The 24,046-nt window shown below is 37.8% G+C and overlaps 1 protein-coding gene across 4 annotated transcripts in view; it reads left to right on the top strand.

Moving 5' to 3' along the window:
• The window catches only part of LRRC7 (leucine rich repeat containing 7), a 503,703-nt gene that overhangs the window by 332,137 nt on the left and 147,520 nt on the right, over positions 1 to 24,046 (top strand). For 3 of the 4 annotated variants that reach the window (XM_055402285.2, XM_088834863.1, XM_088834862.1), the window contains 3 exons: positions 8,099 to 8,173; positions 14,850 to 14,994; positions 21,201 to 21,273. In XM_055402285.2, coding sequence (XP_055258260.2) covers positions 8,099 to 8,173; positions 14,850 to 14,994; positions 21,201 to 21,273 — 293 coding nt within the window. Of the gene's footprint in view, positions 1 to 8,098; positions 8,178 to 14,849; positions 14,995 to 21,200; positions 21,274 to 24,046 lie in introns of all 4 variants that reach the window. The other variant, XM_088834861.1, reaches the window with a different exon arrangement.

A 24,046-nucleotide genomic window follows, 5' to 3' on the forward strand; every position in this document is an offset into this window, starting at 1 on the left:
ACCAAAGGTTACCCAGATCCTTAGAGATTATGCAGGGTCTTATGTTTCCAAAGCATTCTCCCTTGCCCACACACACGAAGGTGTCATAATACCCAGGGTTACAGCTTGAATTTTGTCATTGCTTGAAACAACTTCAGAAATCTTGACCTCCTAACTTCTGCTCTCTCATTCTGATTTTTTATCCTTTTACTTCTCTCAATCCCTCACTCACACTACACTCTCTCTGGCCTCATGGAAACCTGAAATCCCTTATTCTGTTTTTTCCTAGATTGTCAGTCTCCCAGCTGGCTCCCCCAAAAGTTAAAATAACAGTGATCACTGATAGAACTCTCGATTCCCCTCCGTTTCTTCTTTGATTCCCCTCAGACAACTCCAGTATGAACCATTCTCATCTAGTCTTTTCCTGTCAGCTTCTCTTTTTCCTCAGCTTCCTCAATTTCTTCCTAGCTCCTCAATTTCTCTCCTCTTATCTCACCCAGACCTTACAAAGAATATTCTATCTGTACTGTCCCCATTTATCTGCCTATTATTTATCTTCAACCCACTGTAATATAGTTATCTCACGAAATCACTATCACTAAGTTTACCAGTATGTTACTATTTCCAAAATTGAGTTCCCATCTTCATTTTTTATTTTACTGGACACCTCTCCAGTGTATGATACTCTTCTTCACTTCCTTAATACAACTCTGTTCATTGGACTTTAATAAGCCTTTATTCTCCTGGACTCCATTTCTTCTTGCCTTCTTCTGTATTTTGCCCTTCTGTTACTGACCTTTTCCAGTGGGACCCCAACAAGGGTCCTCCTGCCTGGTGTCCTTCCAGCCAGTAGAACAAAACTGAGTTCAGCTCAGGAGCAAAGGAAAGCTTTATTCTTTGATCAGGGAATGAAGAGGTGGAGCTCACACTCTAGCGCACATGCTCTAGAGGGCGCAGATGTGCTGCTTTAGGCTCCATATCACAGTGCCAGGTGCAATGTCTCTGCACATGCCCCAAGATGAGGTGTTCAACATAACTGGTACAGCCATTTTATACTAGAAAACTCTGTTCTGAAGTGCCTGGGGCAAGGCTTCTGTGGGTGGCACCCTATGAGAAGTGTAACAAGGTGAAGTTCAAAGGGAAAAAAGGTTCTATTTTATTACCCAGATCCTAGTTTTATTTCTTGGAAATTTTTAGTGGGCTTTGCCAGGGACACTTCCTGTTTTCAACTCTCAAGTGTTAGTATCCACAGTGTTCCTTCCTTGGTCGCCTGTACCTCTGATTCTCTTCACATTCCCCATAGGGACCTCATCCACAGAGTTCAAATACCTAAGTTTAACATCCTTAGCTCAGACCTATACCATAAGCTTCAGATTTTAATAACCAACTGATTTCTGGATGTGTCCATTGGTGTCTCACAGGAATCTAAAGCTAATCGTGATCAAAACTGAATTAAGTGCTCTGTGACAACCTACAGGGGTAGGAGATTGGAGAGAGGTTCCAGAGGGGAAAGTGGGAAGGAGATATAAGAGGAAGGGGATATATGTGTACCTGTGACTGATTTGTGCTGATGTATGGCAGAAACCAATACAATATTATAAAGCAATTACTTTCCAATTAAAAATAAATAAATTTTAAAAAATGAATCCAATCCCTTTCATAAATCTAATCCTACCTCCATAGTTGTCAGTACCATATGCTGTGTAACTGGGGGACATGCATCTTCTAAAGGTCTCCTGAATCCAACTTCTCTTTATTTCTCATTATTTCTTTATTCAGTTCAGTTCAGTTCAGTCGCTCAGTCGTGTCCGACTCTCCGCGACCCCATGAATCACAGCTCGCCAGGCCTCCCTGTCCATCACCAACTCCCAGAGTTTACTCAAACTCATGCAGAGTCGGTGATGCCATCCAGCCATCTCATTCTCTGTCGTCCCCTTCTCCTCCCGCCTCCAACCTTTCCTAGCATCAGAGTCTTTTCCAGTGAGTCAACTTTTCTGGCTTCTTCTTTTCGTTTTTCAAAAAGGATGTTGGCACTAGTGGTAAAGAACCTGCCTGCCAATGTGGAAGATATAAGACACATGGGTTTGATCCCTGGGTCAGGAGATCCCCTGGAGGAAGGCATGGCAACCCACTCCAGTATTCTTGCCTGGAGAATCCATGGACAGAGGAGCCTGTTGGGCTATTGTCCATAGGGTTGCACCGAATCGGACACTATTGAAGTCACTTAGCATGCATGCAGAGTGATAAATATAAAATATCACTTCCTCTTAGAAAAACTTAGTGATGCTTCTTGACCCATAAGATAAATTCCTATCTCCCTAACAAAAGGTGAGGCCTTGACAGACCCTACCCTCTTTTGTTAGCCTCCTTTCCTGCTGCTTACACTATTTACTCCATCTTAAACTTGACAATCCAGTAAAGCAAACTGTCTATGGTTCCCCTGCATACATCATGCTGTTTCTCACCACTCTGATTCTGGTTAAAATATGCTTCCTCTCCTCTCCTTTCTTCTGACCAGTTCCTTCTCATCTCAGCTTCAGGATCCATGTCTGGTTTCCCTTGATACTATAGCATTATAGACCCCTCCTTCTTTGTATTCCCATAATGTCACATAATTGCTCTTTATATGTTTGCTCAAGAAATAGACCATGGGTTCATTCGTTGAAGGCAGAGATCATAGCACACATTATGACTCTAGTGAAGTACCTGGACTTCAGTTCAGTTCAGTTCAGTTCAGTCACTCAGTCGTGTCCGACTCTCTGCGACCCCATGAATCACAGCACGCCAGGCCTCCCTGTCCCTCACCAACTCCCGGAGTACACTCAAATTTAGAAGCTGTTTAATAAACAGTTACAAAATTAAGGGATAACTAAATTATGAAAGTACTATGTCTTCATTCTTGTCATTCTTTTTTTCATAGGGTGTCACTGTGTGGCAGGGGCAATTGTTGTTTAGTCACTAAATTGTGTCTGACTCTTTATAGTAGTCACCCAATATTCCTTGAATTCCTCCCAGATTCCCCAGCCTTCCCTAAACTTAGGTCCAGGCTGTATAAACAGTTCTAGACAATGAGCTATAAGAAGAAGTGATTGTCACTTCCAGCCTGAGATCTGTAAGGGCAGTGGCTAGTTTTCCATACTCTCACTCCCTGCTTTGACTCTTCTGAAAGTCTTGATTTGGTGGGGGGCAGAAACCCACAATGAACATGATGTAAGAGTAAGTCATCCTGTTTGTTAAGCCACTGAGATTTCAGGATTAATTTGCTACCACAGCACAGCTAGACTTCCTGAATAATGCTCATTGTTTCAATTTTATACACTAGCCTCTGTCTTATTCCATAAACTTGTGTTAAATTTAGGTATGCAGCTTTTTCTTTTCCCCTAAAGTCTGCATGATGCCTGAGCTTAGAAAAATTATGCCATATGACTGATACAGAGTTTTCCAATAGAGTAGTTCACTCCCTGTTCCCCATGAGCTAAGCAATAGGGGGAATATTTTCCTATACCAAAATCTACCCCCTACCTTCCTCATGTAGTCCTAACTATTTTTCAAGTTGAAACTTTAGATTTTGATCCTTGTTACAAATGAAACTTCTCTCAGGAATAGCACCATGTTCCATTGCATTTGCAGGCTAAAGGCATCAGAAACTTCTCTCCAAAGTAGTCCAGAAGTCTCTGAAGTGTATTGTACTGACCCATAGTTATCAATAGTCCAGTAGTAACATTGATACCATTCCGTTCTTTTCCACTGGATATCCTATCAAATATACTGGCTTTCCTCATTAGGTCTCAAATTTTACTGAACTATGGTTGTATCCTATTTCAGTGATAATTTTTTTTGTTGGAAACAAACAAACAAACACAAAATCTGACTTAAGGTGATGGCTCAGATGGTAAAGAATCTGCCTTCAATGCGGGAGACCGGAGATTGATCTCTGGGTCAGGAAAATCCCCTGGAGAAGGGAATGACAACCCTCTCCAGCATTCTTGCCTGGAAAACTCCATGGACAAAGGAGCTTGGCGGGCTGTCGTCCATGGAGTCACAAAGAGTCGGACACAACTGAGTGACTAACAACAAGGTGTGGCTTAATTCTCAGCTTAAATGATGCCATCAGGATCCATCTTTTAATTCAAACAAGCTCTCCTTCTTACCTCGTACATGAAGCCCCCAGAACTGTACCCTTCCAGTTTCAAATCCAGCAGACAAGAGCAAGAGTCTTTTCCCCAAGTCCAGGCAGAGACGTCTTCCCTGGTGGCTCAGCGGTAAAGAATCCGTCTGCCAGTTCTGGAGACGTGGGTTCAATTCCTGGGTCAGGAAGATCCCCAGGAGAAGGAAATGGCAACCCTCCAGTATTCTTCAGTTCAGTTCAGTTCAGTCTCTCAGTCGTGTCCGACTCTCCGCGACCCCATGAATCACAGCACGCCAGGCCTCCCTGTCCATCACCAACTCCCGGAGTACACTCAAACTCATGTCCACAGAGTCGGTGATGCCATCCAGCCATCTCATTCTCCGTCGTCCCCTTCTCCTCCCGCCCCCAACCTTTCCCAGCATCAGAGTCTTTTCCAGTGAGTCAACTCATCGCATGAGGTGGCCAAAGTATGGCAGTTTCAGCTTTAGCATCAGTCCCTCCAATGAACACCCAGGATTGATCTCCTCTAGAATGGACTGGTTGGATCTCCTTGCAGTATAAGGGACTCTCAAGAGTCTTCTCCAACACCACAGTTCAAAAGCATCGATTCTTCGGCGATCAGCTTTCTTCACAGTCCAACTTTCACATCCATACATGACCACGGGAAAAACCATTGCCTTGACTAGACGGACCTTGGTTGGCAAAGTAATGTCTCTGCTTTTTAATATACTATCAAGGTTGGTCATAACTTTCCTTCCAAGGAGCAAGCGTCTTTTAATTTCATGGCTGCAATCAGCATCTGCAGTGACTTTGGAGCCCAAAAAAACAAAGTCTGACACTGTTTCCACTGTTTTTCCATCTATTTCCCATGAAGTGATGGGACCAGATGCCATGATCTTTGTTTTCTGAATGTTGAGCTTCAAGCCAACCTTTTCACTCTCCTCTTTCACTTTCATCAAGAGGCTTTTGAGTTCCTCTTCACTTTCTGCCATAAGGGTAGTGTCATCTGCATATCTGAGGTTATTGATATTTCTCCCAGCAATCTTGATTCCAGCTTGTGCTTCTTCCAGCCCAGCGTTCCTCATGATGTACTCTGCATATAAGTTAAATAAGCAAGGTGACAATATACAGCTTGATGTGCTGCTTTTCCTATTTGGAACCAGTCTGTTATTCCATGTCCAGTTCTAACTGTTGCTTCCTGACCTGCATACAGGTTTCTCAAGAGGCAGGTCAGGTGGTCTGGGATTCCCATCTCTTTCAGAATGTTCCACAGTTTATTGTGATCCACACAGTCAAAGGCTTTGGCATAGTCAATGAAGCAGAAATAGATGGTTTTCTGGAACTCTCTTGCTTTCTCCATGATCCAGCGGATGTTGGCAATTTGATCTCTGGTGCCTCTGCCTTTTCTAAAACCTGCTTGAACATCTGGGAGTTCACGGTTTACATACTGCTGAAGCCTGGCTTGGAGAATTTTGAGCATGACTTTACTAGCGTGTGAGATGAGTGCAATTGTGCGGTAGTTTGAGCATTCTTTGGCATTGCCTTTCTTTGGGATTGGAATGAAGACTGACCTCTTCCAGTCCTGTGGCCAGCACTGAGTTTTCCAAATCTGCTGGCATATTGAGTGCAGCACTTTCACAGCATCATCTTTCAAGACTTGAAATAGCTCAACTGGAATTCCATCACCTCCACTAGCTTTGCTAGTAGTGATGCTTTCTAAGGCCCACTTGACTTCACATTCCAAGATGTCTGGCTCTAGGTCAGTGATCACGTTATCGTGACTATCTTGGTCGTGAAGATCTTTTTTGTACAGTTCTTCTGTGTATTCCTGCCACCTCTTCTTAATATCTTCTGCTTCTGTTAGGTCCATACCATTTCTGTCCTTTATCGAGCCCATCTTTGCATGAAATGTTCCCTTGGAATCTCTAATTTTCTTGAAGAGATCTCTTGTTTTTCCTATTCTGTTGTTTTCCTCTATTTCTTTGCATTGATCACTAAGGAAGGCTTTCTTATCTCTCCTTGCTATTCTTTGGAACTCTGCATTCAGATGCTTATATCTTTCCTTTTCTCCTTTGCTTTTCACCTCTCTTCTTTTCACAGCTATTTGTAAGGCCTCCTCAGACAGCCATTCCCCTCTTCTTCATTTCTTTTCCATGGGGATGGTCTTGGTCCCTGTCTCCTGTACAATGTCATGAACCTCCGTCCAGAGTTCATCAGGCACTCTATCAATCAGATCTAGTCCCTTAAATCTATTTCTCACTTCCACTGTATAATCATAAGGAATTTGATTGAGGTCATATCTGAATGGTCTAGTGGTTTTCCCTACTTTCTTCAATTTAAGTCTGAATTTGGCAATAAGGAGTTCATGATCTGAGCCACAGTCAGCTCCTGGTCTTGTTTTTGCTAACTGTATACAGCTTCTCCATCTTTGGTTGCAAAGAATATAATCAATCTGATTTCGGTGTTGACCATCTGGTGATGTCCATGTGTAGAGTCTTCTCTTGTGTTGTTGGAAGAGGGTGTTTGCTATGACCAGTGCATTCTCTTGACAAAACTCTATTAGCCTTTGCCCTGCTTCATTCCGTGCTCCAAGGCCAAATTTGCCAGTTACTCCAGGTGTTTCTTGACTTCCTACTTTTGCATTCCAGTCCCCTTACCTGGAGAATTTCATGGACAGAGCAGCCTGGCATACTACAGTCCATGGGATCGCAAGAGAGTCTGATACAGCTTAGTGACTAAAAAAGGACAAAAAGTCAGAGCACCCTTGCTTCTTACCTGCTCTGAATGGATCCTTGAGCCAAACCCTGTGGGCAGGTGAATATAATGCAGTAATTAGTTTTGGCCATTGTCAATTCCCTGGAGTGGTAAAAAAAAAAAATAGTAATCAACTTCAAGGGAAGCAGGGTAGATAATTTCTGGAAGGAAATCAGGAAGAGGTCATCTTAAATCGAGAAATGATGCTGGCAGCAATAGCATCCTACCCTCTGAATAGTCTGCTTCCTAGGAGATAGAATTTAAAGACAGCTTCTAATTTTGGAATTAAAGTATTTATTATGCACAGTATGTCACCCCTTGATCATATTCTTTCTCTTTTTTTCTCTGAACTTCTCTACATTATTCTTTTCTCCCATATGATGCCTTGTGATTTTGTTGTTTATATGCATTTATTTCCCCAATTAGCTCCTCAGCTACTTCAAGGCAGGGACTGGCTTTGAATAACTGTGGATCCTGCATTGTATGTTTTGCATAGTAGGCCTCCCCATTATTCAACAAATAATTTTTTGTTGAGTAAATGAAAAGATAAGAAATGAGTGGGTCTTATACTATTATTCTGTGTATGTGTGTGTTCATTCACTCTTGTGTTAAACTCCTTGCAACCCCATGGACTGTAGCCCACCAGGCTCCTCTGTCCATGAAATTTACAGGCAAGAATACTGGCATGGGTTGCCACTTCCTTCTCCAGGGGCTCTTCCTGACTCAGGGTGTCTCTCCTGCATTGGCAGGCAGATTCTTCACTATTGTACCACTTGGGAAGCTCCTATACTATTATTACATCATGGAGCAGAGGATGTTTGTGTGTATGGTGTTATGATAAAAACCTACTATTTATCAAGTACCATGGCAAACAATGAGGATCTGGGGACACAGGGATTCAAAACTGAATATTACTCTGCCCTTCAAAAAATTATACTCTAGTGAAGAAGACAGAGATTGATAAATACTGCAGAGAATAGTTATTGCATGTTAAGGGAGAGTAATAGATTTTAACTTTTATTATTCTTGTTCTAATGGTTTCCACATCAATTATAGGTTGGCTACCTCAGGATATACCAGTTTTGCTAGAAGAGATCTGTTAAACTTGGAATTTCTTAGAGGAACACTGGATTCCCAAATAAAAGTTTCAGATCCAATAAATTACATCTTATACTGTGATAAGAAAAGACTAATTTAGTTTTCTTCTCCTCTGTTTTCTCCCTACTTCTCCCCCAGCCTGAAGTTCTGGATCAAATACAAAATTTAAGGGAGTTGTGGATGGATAATAATGCATTGCAAGTGCTACCTGGGGTATGTAAGTTTTTATTATGCCATGTCGTCTAGCATCTACGTTGTATATTAATTGTAACTGATAATGGTTAATCTTACATCTTAAACCTGAGTGTTTTCATTTCAAAGTTAAACATTTGATAATAGTATTCCATGAAGTGTTTTTCACTAATTTTTTTTTAATATTGAGTGTTACGAGTGTTATGTGTGTTATAGGTGAGTAAAATGAGTATGTAACATATAAGAAAGATTTTTCTTATACTCTTAGAAGTACATTTCATCTCTTTCTGTACTTACTGTTTTTCAAATCTGAACAAATTTATATCGTTATGTGAAAAAAATGCTATACCTAATACAAAGCCTTATTTTTACAAAATCAATTTTCTTCTTATAGGTAATTAGATAATGGTTTCTGCTCATTTTGTTTGAGCTCCTCCACAAGATAAAAATTTCTCTCTGAGTTCAGGTGATTTCCAGTAGACCTATTTGATTTCTTGAAAAACGCAAGGAACATAACTTGTTACAAACAGGAAGTTAGAGTCAAATTATCTAACAGAAAATTCAGTAATATCTCCTGAATCAAAGGTGTACTAGTCTACTCACTGAGTGTGACCATTCATTTTCCATCCAGTGAAAGAATGGCTTTCCATATAACACTATTTCTTGCCACTCATGACACATGCACTCAAGTATAAGCATGTACACACATACACAGGGCTTCCCAAGTGGCTCAATGGTAGAGAATCTACCTGCAATGCAGGGGACATGGGTTCAGTCCCTGGGTCAGGAAGATCCCTTGGAGGAGGAAATGACAACTCACTCCAGTATTCTTGCCTGGGAAATCCCCTGGACAGAGGAGCCTGGTGGGCTACAGTCCATGAGGTCACAAATGAGTTGGACACAACTTAGCAACTAAACAACACATACGAAAAACAACTAGAAGGCTCTCAGTGGTGAAAACCACTCTAAACTCCTTGCATGGGGTTAAGTAGCCAGGGCAGTTGATTGTGGAATAATTCTTCAGTCACTGAGATTTAAATGTGTGATCTGAAAGCCAGACTTGATTCTTTGTTTGAATTGACATTAAACATTTCTTAAAATGATTGCAAAACCAAGAAGAGGAAGCTATTCTCTTTTGAAAAAGCATGGGACCACATAAAGAAGAAAATCTGACAAAAGACTAGGGAAAATATACTTTCTTCTCTCACCAAAAAATACATTTCTACTATCCTCACAGATACAAAACAGAAAAGCATGCATATTTTCTGTTTATTGATTTATTAAAAACCATATACAAATATACCTCTATGAATTAGAAACCATGCTCATGGCAGAATTACAAAAATAATATATTCAAGACCTTGAACATATTTGTTTGAGGGTTTTGCATATAACAGAAGAGACAAATCTATATTCTACTACACATAGCAGAGACTGTTATGTGCTATATTCAAGGTGTGTATCAGTTTGATTCAGTTCAGTCGCTCGGTCATGTCCCACTCTCTGCAACCCCATGGACTGCAGCACACCAGGCTTCCCTGTAAATCACCAACTCCCGGAGCCTACTCAAACTTATGTCCATCACGTTGGGGGAAAACAGAATGCATGTCTAGTGTGAAAAGTTTATACCTGTAGTGTGTTTATTTATTCAAAACTACTTACATAGCATTTATCAGGGGCTAGGCAATAGCAAGCCACTCCAGTTCTCTTGCCTAGAAAATCCCATGGACGGAGGAGCCTGGTAGGCTGCAGTCCGTGGGGTCACTGTGGGTCGGACATGACTGAGCGACTTCACTTTCACTCTTCACTTTCACACATTGGAGAAGGAAATGGCAACCCACTCCAGTGTTCTTGCCTGGAGAATCTCAGGGACGGGGGAGCTTGGTGGGCTTCCGTCTATGGGGTCACACAGATTCGGACACGACTGAAGTGACTTAGCAGCAGCAGCAGCAGCAGGCACTATCTAGATATTTTCCAAGTGACTCACCAAATTCTCAGAGCAACGCTATGAAGCAGAATTTGTTACCAACCCCATGTTATAGATGAGGAAACTGGAACAGAAAGAGTAAGTAACTGGGCCAAGGTCACATAGTCAGTAAATGGTGGACCTGTGATTCAAACCAGCTTCAGAGACTCATGCTCACTCTGATACTCCAAATGCTGTTGCTATGGGAATCAGTAGATGGTATGGTTGAGAATTGGGCTTATCCTACTTTTCACACTTGTTCTGTTCCCAAAATCCAACCTTGCAGATGAATTCCATGGTGGTGGTTTAGTCACTAAGTCGTGTCCAACTCTTTCAATCCCATGGACTGTAGCCCGCCAGGCTCCTCTGTCCAGGGGATTTCCCAGGCAAGAATACTGGAGTGGGTTGCCATTTCCTTCTCCAGGGGATTTTCCTGACCCAGGAGTTGAACCCAGATCTCCTGCATTGCAGGCAGATGATTTACCAACTGAATTATGAGGGAACCTGATGAATTCCATAGTCAATGTATTATTTAATGTATTATTTAAATGTAAAGATAGTGATTCAGTTGTCTGTAAAACAGATAGTGCTGTCTAATTTGTCTGTTACAAAGTAATTTTTTCTTCAGTTCAGTTCAGTCGCTCAGTCGTGTCCGACTCTTTGCGACCCCATGAATCACAGCATGCCAGGCCTCCCTGTCCATCACCAACTCCCGGAGTTCACTCAAACTCACCTCCATCGAGTCGGTGATGCCATCCAGCCATCTCATTCTCTGTCGTTCCCTTCTCCTCCTGCCCCCAATCCCTCCCAGCATCAGAGTCTTTTCCAGTGAGTCAACTCGTCACATGAGGTGGCTAAAGTATTGGAGCTTCAGCTTTAGCATCAGTCCTTCCAATGAACACCCAGGACTGATTTCCTTTAGATTTTTTTCTTATAAACTGCCATCTTTAAGTGAGTTTCTTGCTTTACTTAGTACACTTGAATTCCATATTTTGTGACACTCCTTATGGTAATACTAATGGGATACTCCTACACCTCCCGCCCTTAAACAGGTGTGGTTTTTTGAATGCCTAAGGCTGGCAAAGAGTTGTTAGACAATTACCTAGAAACATTTGGCCTTGAAAGTCTAAGCTTGAATGCAGTCTTCAGCCCATGTCTATCAGTTTCACAGAAGGATTAATTCTAAATATTTAATGTCATAAGATACAGGAGAAAAAAGCATATTCCTTTCGTTTTTAGTTCACATACCATAATACATTAAGCTAATATATGTTTAAATACTTTTAGAAGCCTGGATTATCATTTTTCCACTTTACTTTTCGCAAATCAGAGAAGCAAATAAATAATGAACAAAAATTTGTTTGCGACAAAGCTCTGTCTTAAAACCATCACTCTAATATCAGTCAATAAAAATATAATTGAACAGCAAACTCCAATATCTCCTTTTGCTTGTAGTGGCTTCCCCTTTTTTAATTTGTTGCCCTCTGCTCATCTGTAGATCCCTCTATGTCCGGATGTTGGAGTAACATTTAATATCCTCAAGAACTCTGAGTCATTGGGCTACAAAGGCGTTTTTAACTCCAGGCTATAAGGTGCTTCAAAGTGAGGGTTTAGAAAGACTCAAAAATAAACATTGAAGTGTTATTTTGCTTCCAAAAAAAGATGTTTAGAAACTTCACACAAACATATTGAGTTGTGCTACAGATAGCAATTCAGGAAGCTTCAAAGAGAAAAGAAATTTTCTCATGATAAAGGAACAAAAAAAAAATAAATCCTCAAACACACACTACAAACATAAACACATATACTATTCTTTGTGTGCTCATCAGAAGAGATGAGCTAAGTTAGTGTAACAGTTCCTTGGGGTGGACAGCTCTAAGAAGTGTGACAGTATTTTTCCAAGTGACGTATTTCTAGGCGTGAGAAGAAACTCAGCCCTCTGGCCTGATTCATCCAGAGCACCCAGTTCCTAGCCTAGCAACTATTCACCTACCCTGACTGTGTTCACACTCTCGGATTACAAGGGGAGCGGCAGAAGCAGGGCTAGAGATATGAGTTGGGTTAATAAGCAATTTAGAGGTCAGGAACTGCTAATCTAATCAAAAGGCTTTATAGTCTATAATTTGATAAAATTGAGTTTTCAATTTTAGCTCCACTCCTTATTAATGGGGCAATGTTGGAATGTTACTTGTGATGGATCCTTTCATGTGTCATCCTCCTGGAATGAAGAGCTTATTCTATTCCCTCAATCTCTGGGAATACTGCTTGCAACTCTCCACCCTCTTTAGGACGTTCCTCAGATGAAGAGAACTCTCTCATGTAGGGTTATAACTGTATTCCAGGAGACCACCAATTCAGTGATCAATCAGTGCAAGAGTATGAAGCTCTGGCCCCTTCACTGCTATTCAAGACAACTGCAGTACTACTTGAAGAGTCAGCTGAGTAATTCCTCAGAACCATCACAGCCTACCTTCACCTGCCCAGTCCTTCTTCCTTCCTTCCTTCTTTCTTTTCACTGGTATTAATCCCAAGAATCTCTCTCAAAAATTTCTCTTTGTCTCCATTTCTCAGGGAACCCAATGTGTGATATTACTTAACCTCTAAGCTTTAGTGTGTGTTAAACTGCAGATTCCAATTCAGTGGGTCTGGAGTGGATCTCAATTCCACATTTCTGACAAGCTCCCAGGTGGTGCTGATACGGCTGCTGTGTAAAACACATTCTGAGCAATAAGAACATAAAGTATTGCATCAAGTAATATGTATAAGGTACTTAGCACAGTGCCGAATATGTGCTTGTGCAATTAATTTGTTGATGTAGTGTTTATTTGCTTATACTCTGTCAAATAAGTAGAGACAGTATAGCAAAGTGTTATAGGTAGGCAAACAAGCAGATGAACCATTGAACACAGATATGTGTGGGACATTTATTTGCAAAACATGCCCTTAAAGAAAAGGAAAATGAAGAATTTTGTCTTGTTCTTAGTCCCATAGTTTACATCCAACCTAAATAACCATTGTTCATCCCTTGCCCACCATATGATCTGATTCCACCCCTGTCCTCCGAAATCAGTTATTAATCCAGTCACTTTTAAATTCCACTTCTAAATTTTTCTTGAGTCATCCCCACTTCATCCTCACTTCTGCTGCCTTAACTCAGGTCCTTTTCATCTCATTAGCTAAACAGCTTCCAAATCCTTCTGATCCTTTCAGTTCTACTCTAACTCTCGTCATGAATCTCCTTTCACATTTCCCTGAGATTATTATTTCAAAACACATATCTAATAATGTTGTTCACCATCTTAAAAGCCTTGCCAATAAGATAGAGTTCAAATAACCCTCACATGAAAGGTAAGGCTTTTTAACAGATGACTTCTTCTAATGCTTAACTTCATCATTATATTCAGTAACTTTGAATTTCCCACTCTTCCTCAAACATACTCCCTTTTTTCACACTTTTCTGCGCTATTCTCTCTTCCAGGTACAAGTTCTCTTTCTGGACAAGCAGTGCTTTCCAAGCAATTTGTGGCCTTGTGCTTCTATGGCATTCTCTACAGACTTTTTTTATTGCACATATCATAGGATTTTATAATTATTTGTTTATTGGACAGTTTCCTTCACTGTATGAGCACCTTAAAAATAAAGACTTTGTCTGTATCATGACAAGTCTCTCCCCATACTTAGCTAAGATATTCATGATTGTTCTCCAGTATATAATACAAGCTCTGGTATGTAGTAGATCCTCAAAAAGGACTGTTGAATGAACAAAATATTGATTCTGCTTAGTAGGGTAAAGTTAAAATCATGATTTAATACCTTTCTCATGCATTTGAAATTGTAAGCATCATTCTGTCAGCATATGTTGTTTGAGTGACAACTTTCTCTTCCATCCTTCCTTCCTTTTTTATTCTATATTCATTTAAGTCTTTGGCAACTTTGAGATTGTTGTTGTTATCTTTTAACATATCTATGTTGCAAGATATATTCCCATATCATAAAATTCATGTATTTGAAGTATACAGTTCGATGGTTTTTAGAATACTCACATAATTGAACAAACATCACCACAATCTAATTTTAGAACATTTCCATTAGCACTGAAAGAAACCCTGAAATCCATTAGCAGTTATTTCCTTCCCCCTAACCTCCCAGCCTCTAGCAACCCTAGTCTACTTTCTGATTCCATAGATTTACCTATTCTGGACAATTCATATAAGTAAAATATTATAATAGGTGATCTTTTGTGACTGGCATCTTTCACTGCATTTCTTTCAAGGTTCATCCTTTTTGTAGCATGCATTGGTACTTTACTGCTTTTTATTGCCAAATAATATTCCAGCTTATTGATAGATCACATTTTGTTTATCTGTTTATCAGTTTATGGACATTCAGGTTGTTTCCACGTTTTGAATGTTGTGAATAACACTGCTTTGAATATTTGTGTTTCTGTGTGGACAAATGTTTCATTCTTAAGCATGTACCTAGGGATTTATAGGTCATATGGAAATTTTGTTTAACATTTTGAGGAATGTCCAAACTGTTTTCCGAAGTGGCTGCATAATTTTACATTCCTACTAGAAATGTATGAGGGTTACAGATTCTCCACATTCTCACCAATACTTATTATTGTTGCATTTGCTTTTGAAATTAATTTTACAGTGTTGTGGTTTTTACAACTTTAAAATATTTCCTGAAAGTTTCTCACTAACCCTGAGTTTACTCAATGTCATCAAGTCTATAGGGAAGTTAAAGATGTTGGTATACCTGGATATGTCAAAAAACAGAATAGAAACCGTTGACATGGACATTTCTGGATGTGAAGCCCTGGAGGACCTCTTACTGTCATCCAATATGTTGCAACAGTTGCCTGACTCTATAGGTGAGAACATAATATTTTGTTATCAGTGTTTATGTCAAATATACTGTTTTCATTTTTAGCAGTATAGTTTGTTTGCAGATGTAGGGAATATACTGTTATTAATAAATTAGCCTGATATTAATAAATTAGCATAATCATTATCCAATATGAAAAATTATTTTACCAATATTTTAGAATGAAATGGTAACTCTAGCTGTCAAAATACTCTCCTGTTAAAATGATCTTACTAAACTGACATACTTTAAATAATTTTAGATATACTAAGTTTTAAAGTGTTATTAAAAGGAGTATTTATCTTAGATTTAAGTACTTGGATGACTGTGTATGTCTTCTTTTGTCACTATAGAATCACCAATAGCATGGGCTTCCTTGGTGGCTCAGATGGTAAAGAATCTCCCTGCAATGCAGGAGAGCCTGGTTCGATCCTTGGGTTGGCAAGATCCCCTGGTGAAGGGAATGACTACCCCCTCAAGTATTCTTGCCTAGAGGATCCCATGGACAGAGGAGGCTGGCAGGATACAGTGCATAGGGTCCTAAAGAGTCAGATATGACTGAGCAAGCAACACTTTCTATCCACAGTGCTGCTCTATTCTACTTCAATTGTATTGTAACCTTGCTCTAATTTAAGAATAACATGATAAATATATAAAATATCTTCATAGTCCTATTATTTAAAAATGACATCTCTTTAGCATGCTGTCAAGAGTCATAAGAGGAGAAATTTGTCTGTTAATATATATTAATTACTCAATCCTTTTTTTGTCATAAATTTTTATCTGAGTAACAATGAAAGAATCTAAATAATGAATAAACTTTTGTATAGATATCTTACTCTTATTATTTATGAGAGGACGCAGATAGGAGAGGAATCATCAAACTACTTAATTTTTTAATATAGTTTTTAACACTCTCTGAATTAGATGTATCATATGTTCTGGAACGTATTAATACTTCTGAAAATTTAATCACAAGCCAAAATTGTTCTCCAATTTTTGTTGCTTCCATTTTCACTATTCTTTTAGGTTAATAGAGAATACTAATTTTAACAGAACAGGTTAGTTTTTCTTTCTTTGTAGATTTGATGATATTTTTATTTATATAGTTATGTATTTTTGTAATAGTGTTTTTTCAACTTACTCCTCTGTAAGATTTATCTTAAGCTTAATTAAACACTTCCACATTTCCAGACTCTTTCTGTGAAAATTCTGACCCTCTAAGTATGTAATAGGCCCTCTGTTCTGCATTCTTATTAATTATCTTAGATGAAACTTAAGATAAGCTTAGAAAGTACTGTTTTATGTTGTAGAAAGTAAGGAAATATAATGGTCTAAAAGAGCATCCTCTGATCAATATGCTAGAGATGATCATCTGGTCAAGATAGCCATCTGGTCAAAATATATTTCTTACTGTCTTACTCAAAAACCACTCCATATCTTCAAAGGCTTAATGAGAATAAAAAAGCTATTTATATTAGAAGAACATAATTTTCTTCATTACTGTCTTCTCCATACAAAGAATTATGGGTGGTATATGGTAAGTATTCCTTAAGTATTGAGACAATAACATAATTTAGCTCTGCTTAAAGAGAATGAGCATATACCTGGAACTGAGATATAATGGAAACACAGTAATGCCTACAGACATGATGGGCTCCAGACCACAAATAGAAGTGGTAGCCATAAATTCTGATCCTGAGTGGTTAAAAAAAAAACAAAAAACCCTTAAGCATAACAGGAGAATACAAATGTACAGGGATAGAGGAAGAAAACACTTTCCTACTAAGAGAGACTGAAGAACCTAGAGCTAGGGTGAAAGGAGAGAACAGATACAGATTCAATACTGAAAATTACAGCACATTACCAGCTACTTTGGACTGAATTTGCAATACCCAGGTAGAATGAGAGCACTAAGTTGCTAACTTAAGACTTGGTTTTAAACCCCAGAAACTTGAGGGTCAGGTGGAAGTAACCAGTGTCAGACATGGAGGAGTGAACACAGGTAAGAAAATATTCACTGACACAAATGGGCATGAAAACACATACTTTAAAGGAAAACTAATGTTAAAACAACTCAAACAATAGAAATTTTACCCCAAGGGAAACCAAAGTTATCAAGCAAGTTAAAAAATTATTTTAAGTATGTGTAGATTCTCAAATAAATAAAAGGAAGAACAATATTTATAAAAATAATAAGAACTTACAAAACAGGAGTGATGACTAAGAATGGGTGGTTATATAAAAAAAAAAAGAACCAATTAAAAATTCTGGAAATGAAAAGGTCACATAGTGAAATAAAAGTTGATGTAACTATTTGTTTAAAATATCCTCTGCTAAGAAAGTGGACTAGGGAGTTAGGCTTCCAGTCTGGGGAAAATAGCTTGTACAGATGATAGAAAATACCAGATTAGATGCTTGGCTGGCATTAAGCAGACCAGCACATGCAAGTTGTATTATGTATTTAATATCTTTGTTTAGAATCTGTGCATGCATGTGTGCTAAGTCGCTTCAGTCATGTCTGACTGTTTGCGACCCCGTGGACTGTAGCGCACCAGGTTCCTCTGTCCATGGGATACTCCAGGCAAGAATACTGGAGTGGGTTACCATGCCTTATTCCAGGGAATCTTTCCAACCCAGGGATCAAACCCACATCTCTCTCCTGCTTTGGCAAATGGGTTCTTTACCACTAGCGCCACCTGGGAAGCTGAGCTATCCTCAAATTAAGAGGGTAACTTTGTCAGTAGCTTCCTGCTGGAACTATCTTTGGAACCTATTGACCTTTTAGGGAAAATTACATTTATCCATCTGCAGAGTTGCCAGAGTACCTGATTGTATATGTAACAAGGCTGGCTTTCCTTGAAAAATTTCCTTCTTGGTCAAGAGAAATAACTGGGAACTCTGTTCAAAGGTCCTAAAATAATTTATTCATTCTGATTGGATGGTAAATTACACCTTGTCTTCTTTATTTGAACCTGAGTTGTCTATTGGACTACCAGCATTTAAATGAATAAAAAACACGAAACATCATAGTATTATTACTAATGAAATAACAACTAAAAATCTTTAGTTCCTTTACACCTATTTTAGCTGTGGTGTATTTGAATGGAGTTATATATTCAACAAACAACCCTGTATGCTGAGTCTCTTTCAATGTGCTGGTTCCAGGCAAAATGAAGATGACTTTTTGTTTTCTAGGTAGAGCTTTAATAATGTTTCTTCGGACAGCAGAGAAACTCAATAAAGAAGAATATATATATACATATATATATTGAGAAACTCAATAAAGGAGAATATATATATATATATATATATTTACTTTCCAAAATAATTTATCTTATTCACTTAGTGGTTAAAGACACAGGTTTTGCAGTCAAGCTGCCTGAATTCAGACTCCAGCTTTTCTACCTTACTAGCTGTGTGACCTTATTCTAGCTACTTAATCTCTCTGTGCCTCAGTTTTATCACCTTTTAAATGGGGAAGTAATAGTACCTGCATCAGGGAATTATTTTGAGAAATAATGAATTAATATATATAAAATTGCTTAGAACAGAACTTCAGTTCAGTCGCTCAGTCATGTCCGACTCTTTGTGACCCTATGAATCGCAGCACGCCAGGCCTCCCTGTCCATCACCAACTCCTGTAGTCTACTCAAACTCATGTCCATCGAGTTGGTGATGCCATCCAGCCATCAGAACTAAGAACAGAACTTAGTATACAGTAAATATTCAATCTAACCCTAATATAATAATTATTATAATCTTAGATTTGATGAGTACACAGCATTTTGGCTTTCAGAATTCTAATATATAGTGTAAATGTCATATAAATATTAGCTATTTTGATAACAAATTATATTAATATTTATTATACTGTGATTATTGTATATTTATATGAAAGTAGCCAGAATCATAGTAAAAAACCTCCTTTTCCTTCCTCTTCAGTATATCTGAATTGGGAATATAAGATAAACAGGTGGAGAACTGAGGAAGAAATAGTATAAAATACCGTTGGTTCCTGAGGGTAGGAGACAGTCCAAACAGATAAATCAATAGCTAGACAGTAAAGGAATCATCTGTCAGAGGAAGTCATGAGTAACAGCGCTGAGGTTGATAGCCTATTTCTATTCCAAGAACAACCAGATTACTACAGAAGTTCTGGAATCTGTCCAGAGAGCACACCCTTGTATGGAATGTGTGAATGACAAAGTAGCCATACCACAAATGAATGATGGTCCCTTTAGCTCACATATGTGGAACAAAGGAGGAAGCCCTAATTTGCTTCAGCATTTAAAGTTGTAGAAAGAAAGTGAAGTCGCTCAGTCATGTCTGACTCTTTGCAACCCCACAGACTGTAGCCTACCAGGCTCCTCCGTCCATGGGATTTTCCAGGCAGGAGTACTGGAGTAGGCTGCCAGAAGTTGTAGAAGTTTCTGTCAAAGATCCATTATTTAAAAAAAAAAAAATTGTTGCATCAATCTTTTGACCTTAATCCCTATCCTGCCTCAAGATTTTCACACCACTACTTTAGACCTGGGGACTGTGATTCTCTTAAAGACTGCTTGGCAACCTGGCTTCAAGATGTTTTCACAGCCCTCTGTAACCCAACACAAAACTTCTCGTAACCCAGTCAACTGATGTGGAAACTGTCAGCCCTTCTCTGGCTCTACCTGTGGGCAGGAACAGTAGTTTGATCACAACTACAGCTCATAAAGAATTTAGTTATAATTCATGGTCCTGTGTTTTCTTTTCACAATTGATGAGCAAGCTTGAGGGTTCTTTGATATTTCCAAGGTTGGTGGATTTTTACATATACAGTAGAGAAGCTAAAGTGATTCAGTCACCCTTTGAACATAGATGAATAGGCAGTGGGTGTTCAAATTTCAGAGATAAATTACCCTAGTGAGAATTGTCCTCTTTCCCAGGTGCCACTGTTTTCAGCCGTGTATCATAAGGGCACAAGCTGATGTATTAATCTCCAAATATTGTAGGTATTTTCTCACAGCAGTCTGATAGTGATGACATTTCTCTTCACTAGAGATACTGCGTGCTTTGATAGACTATGTAGTTGAGCATACTGAAACTTCAAATGCAACAACAGCTTTATTTCTGACTTCTTGTCACTTACTTTTTGCCTTTAAGCTATGCTCAAAATACTTGAGGTGGGTAGGTATGTGCTGTAACAACAGTTCTCAGAGCATGTTTGTGAAACACCATTGTACAAGATACTCTGCACACACACAGAAGTTCCACAATAACTTTAGACTCACCCTGCTACATTAGTATATTAAAAGTTCCTTAACATTTTTCATTAAAGAAATCTGGTTGATTTTGTTTAATTTAGCATTTCCCAAACACATTTGACCATTGAACCTATTATATCTGTCAGAACAAGTTTTCTGCAAAACATATGTAAAACCAAAATCAGCCACTGTTAATGCTTTGCCTTGGATTTTGGCTATTAAGGCCATATTGATACTCTGGATTCTGTTATGGCTGGGTAAAGGAAGCTGTTCTATTACTCTGCAGTTTTTGCTCATTAATACCCTGAGAATAGGAACAGATAAAGCAGGAAGTTTATGAAGGGCATAAATTAGAGAAATATGAATAGTTGGAATGTCAATTATTAGCAAGTTCTACTTGATATATTAAAAACTGAGGGCTTTTGTGTTTACTAGTGATCCCAGTCAAGGATTTATGGTAACTGAAAGTGTATGAAGTTATATGTTGTTATTTTCCAAGTCCATAATTATAACCACTACACTGCAGTACTTCAGTACCCATTCATTAATTATTAGGCTTAATTCAGATTTGTTTTCAATTTGTATTACAACAGGAATGTTAGTTATTAGTGCATATGAGTTAACTAAATATTGAATCACAGCTGGCTTGAAAAATTTCATCTCATCCATTTACTATATAATAGAAAAGGAAAATGTGGTAGTAGTACTGCCAAATCAGGTTTCTGTGGAACCCTATGTTTTCTTTATTGTCTCCATCATTGTACTTGAACTCCCACTGATGTAAGTGAAGTGTTTGCAACTGGAAGGTCAGAACTAGACATGCAAATATGTTTGTAGGTTGATATAAGCAGAGTGCAGCCAATTAGCATGACATTCATCACAATCATATTGTGATGTATATTGTATTTTATATATTGTATTTTCTACCAGTAATCTGTTCTTGTGTATTAATACATCTTCTCTGTTTTAGGGTTGTTGAAAAAGCTAACCACTCTAAAAGTAGATGACAATCAACTTACGATGCTACCCAATACAATCGGAAAGTAAGTGCCAAAGTTTCATACCAGTCTGCTTCTCTAAAGCCAGAAACAAAAGAATATATTGAGTTTTCTACTTTAACACATTTTCCACTGGAGATCTCAACAATTTTGTTCATATTTAAACTCATTTTAGACCACATTTTATTTACTTATATATTTGTGTATATCAATTTAGTTTTATATGTGAACATTACATTGACACCCAACTATACAGTATGATAAGAAATACTTGACCATTGCCCTTTTACAAGCAAAGTGATTATCCAGACCTTCAGTTATATCATTGCCTATAATTTTCCAGATACTACTAATTTGGATGTTTTGACTGAAAATCAAATCAATTTTTATAAGATCTGCATTATGTATATGTTACCATTACACGTAGTAAAATTTGATATTTATAGAAACTTAATGTATTTTTAGACTTAAGGAAATAAACATGTTTTAGCTTGCATAAAAAGCTTCAAGGTAAAAGATCATTGTTGCCTTTTAAGAAAAAAAATATATTCCATTTATCTGAAAGTGATTTATTTCTAATTTTATGTTGTCATTAATGTTTGATTTACAGTTCTTGAAGAAATATATGTATGCTATTATCAATGTTTTGTTGGAATTATTTTGTTTACAACTTGGGTAAAGTGAGATATCCATAAGCTGTCTTCATTCTAAAATTATGTAAGGCCATTTTATAGGAATCTTGTCCCATATTTCATGTGAAAAATTATATAAATCCACATTTTAACAGATTTGGGTATACTTGGGGTGGGGAGAAAGATTTTTAAAAAAACACTTTTATTAGACATGATTGATGTACAATAAACTGCATATATTTAAAGTCTACAATTTGATGTTTTGATATTCATATAAAGCCATGAATGGAAGTGTTAGGGAAATGGACTATAATACTATATTTTATCACAATAAAAAGGAGAATAAAAAAAGCAGTAGGAAACATAAGAAATCTCTACCTTCTTCTCAGTTTTGCTGTGAACCTAAAATGGCTATAAAATTAAAGCCTATTTTAAAAAAAGGAAGAATGACTGACAAACTGTGGTTAGTCAGACTTGGGTATTTGGCAGACATTTTCTCAAAAATGAACAAAGTGAGCTTTGTTACTTCAAGGACAACAACTGACAGTATTTGTTGCCAACAGTGAAATTTAAGCTATCAAGCAAAAGTTGGAATTTTGAAAAATTTGTATCTGCCACTATAAGTTTGACAGCTTCCATACATTTAAAGGCATTTCTGATATCACTGGTGTGATAATGAATGTGATTTATTGAGGTTGTCGGTGAAATGCATCAACATTTGGAAAATCTGTTTATTTCTATAAAGCAACATTTTCTATGACCAATGCATGAGCTACAAAATAACACATGAGAAATAGACTCATTCAAAGTGCAAAAGGATTAATTGATGTTAATGTATTGATATGAAGAGTAAGAAAAGTTCACTGATGTATTTTAGATTCCATATTGCAATTACTGTATTCCCTAAAAAACCACTTTTTGAGTTTTAGTGTAGTATCAAAGAATAGTCACAATTATTCAAAAAGACTGAAAATACTCCTCCCTCCCTTTTCCAACTACATATATGTGTGAGATTAGAATGTACATATATATAACTTAATCAGAATAGTATACAACAGCATATTGAATATAAAAGCAGACATGAGAATCCAGTTACCTTCTATTAATCTAAACATTGGAGAGATTTGAAAAAATAAAGCAATGTCACTCTCCTCACTAAATGTCCTTGTTTTGGAAATATAGATACTTTATAAAAATATGTCACCTACATTAACATGTCGTGGGTTTATTATTGTTATTTAAGACTGAATAATAATTATTTTTAAATGCCTTTTTAAATTTATAATATGATAGATACCAATAGATATAAACCATATAAACAAAAGTACTTTAGGGTTACCAATGATTGTTAAGAGTGTAACATGGTCCTAAAATGATTTCAGTTCTACAATACATTTTTTGGTTGGTAAAATTATGACAGCCATTTTCTCACTTACATTCTCACTTCAATGGAGCACTTGTGCAAAATGTAAGCCAAATCTAAACTTTTACAGTATACATTGATAAACAATCTTTATGAAGTAAAAATAATAATGATACAGTGTATTTGCTTTCCTTAGGGAATTCAAAACTGATCGATCAGAGGTTTAGTTCAAGGCTAGAGATAAATTTGATTAGAATACAATTTAATGTCACCCCAGGTCATATGCAGAAAGTATTTTATAAATGGTGGAATAGTTGCTGTTGTTCAATTGCTCAGTTGTGTCTGACTCTTTGCAACCAAGGGACTGCATCACACCAGTCTTCCCTGTCCTTCACTATCTCTGGGAGTTTGCTCAAACTCATGTCCATTGAGTCAATGATGCCATCCAATCATCTCATCTTCTGTCATCCCCTTATCCTGCCTTCAATCTTTCCCAGCATCAGGGTCTTTTCCAATGAGTCAGCTTCAGGTGGCCATCACCTCTTTGTATCAGGTGGCCAAATAGTTAGAGTCTCAGTTTCAGCATCAGTGGAATAGTCTGTATTTTATTATGAGACATTCTATCTAGAACTCTGCTCACCAAAATGTTAAGATCAGCTGCAGTGGGCAAAAATATTCTCATTCTACATATAAAATGTTTCATAGATTAAACTTATCTTTGGTAATTTTTAATAATCCAACTAGCAAAAATTGCTGGAAGAATTCACCAGTCTTTCACAGCTGAAATAGATTCCATGACTTCTGTGCCAAATGACTTGTAAAA

This window comes from Moschus berezovskii, chromosome 4, assembly GCF_049115385.1.
Source record: "Moschus berezovskii isolate FMDL1 chromosome 4, NW_MosBer_1.0, whole genome shotgun sequence".
In the NCBI taxonomy this organism is placed as follows: domain Eukaryota; kingdom Metazoa; phylum Chordata; class Mammalia; order Artiodactyla; family Moschidae; genus Moschus; species Moschus berezovskii.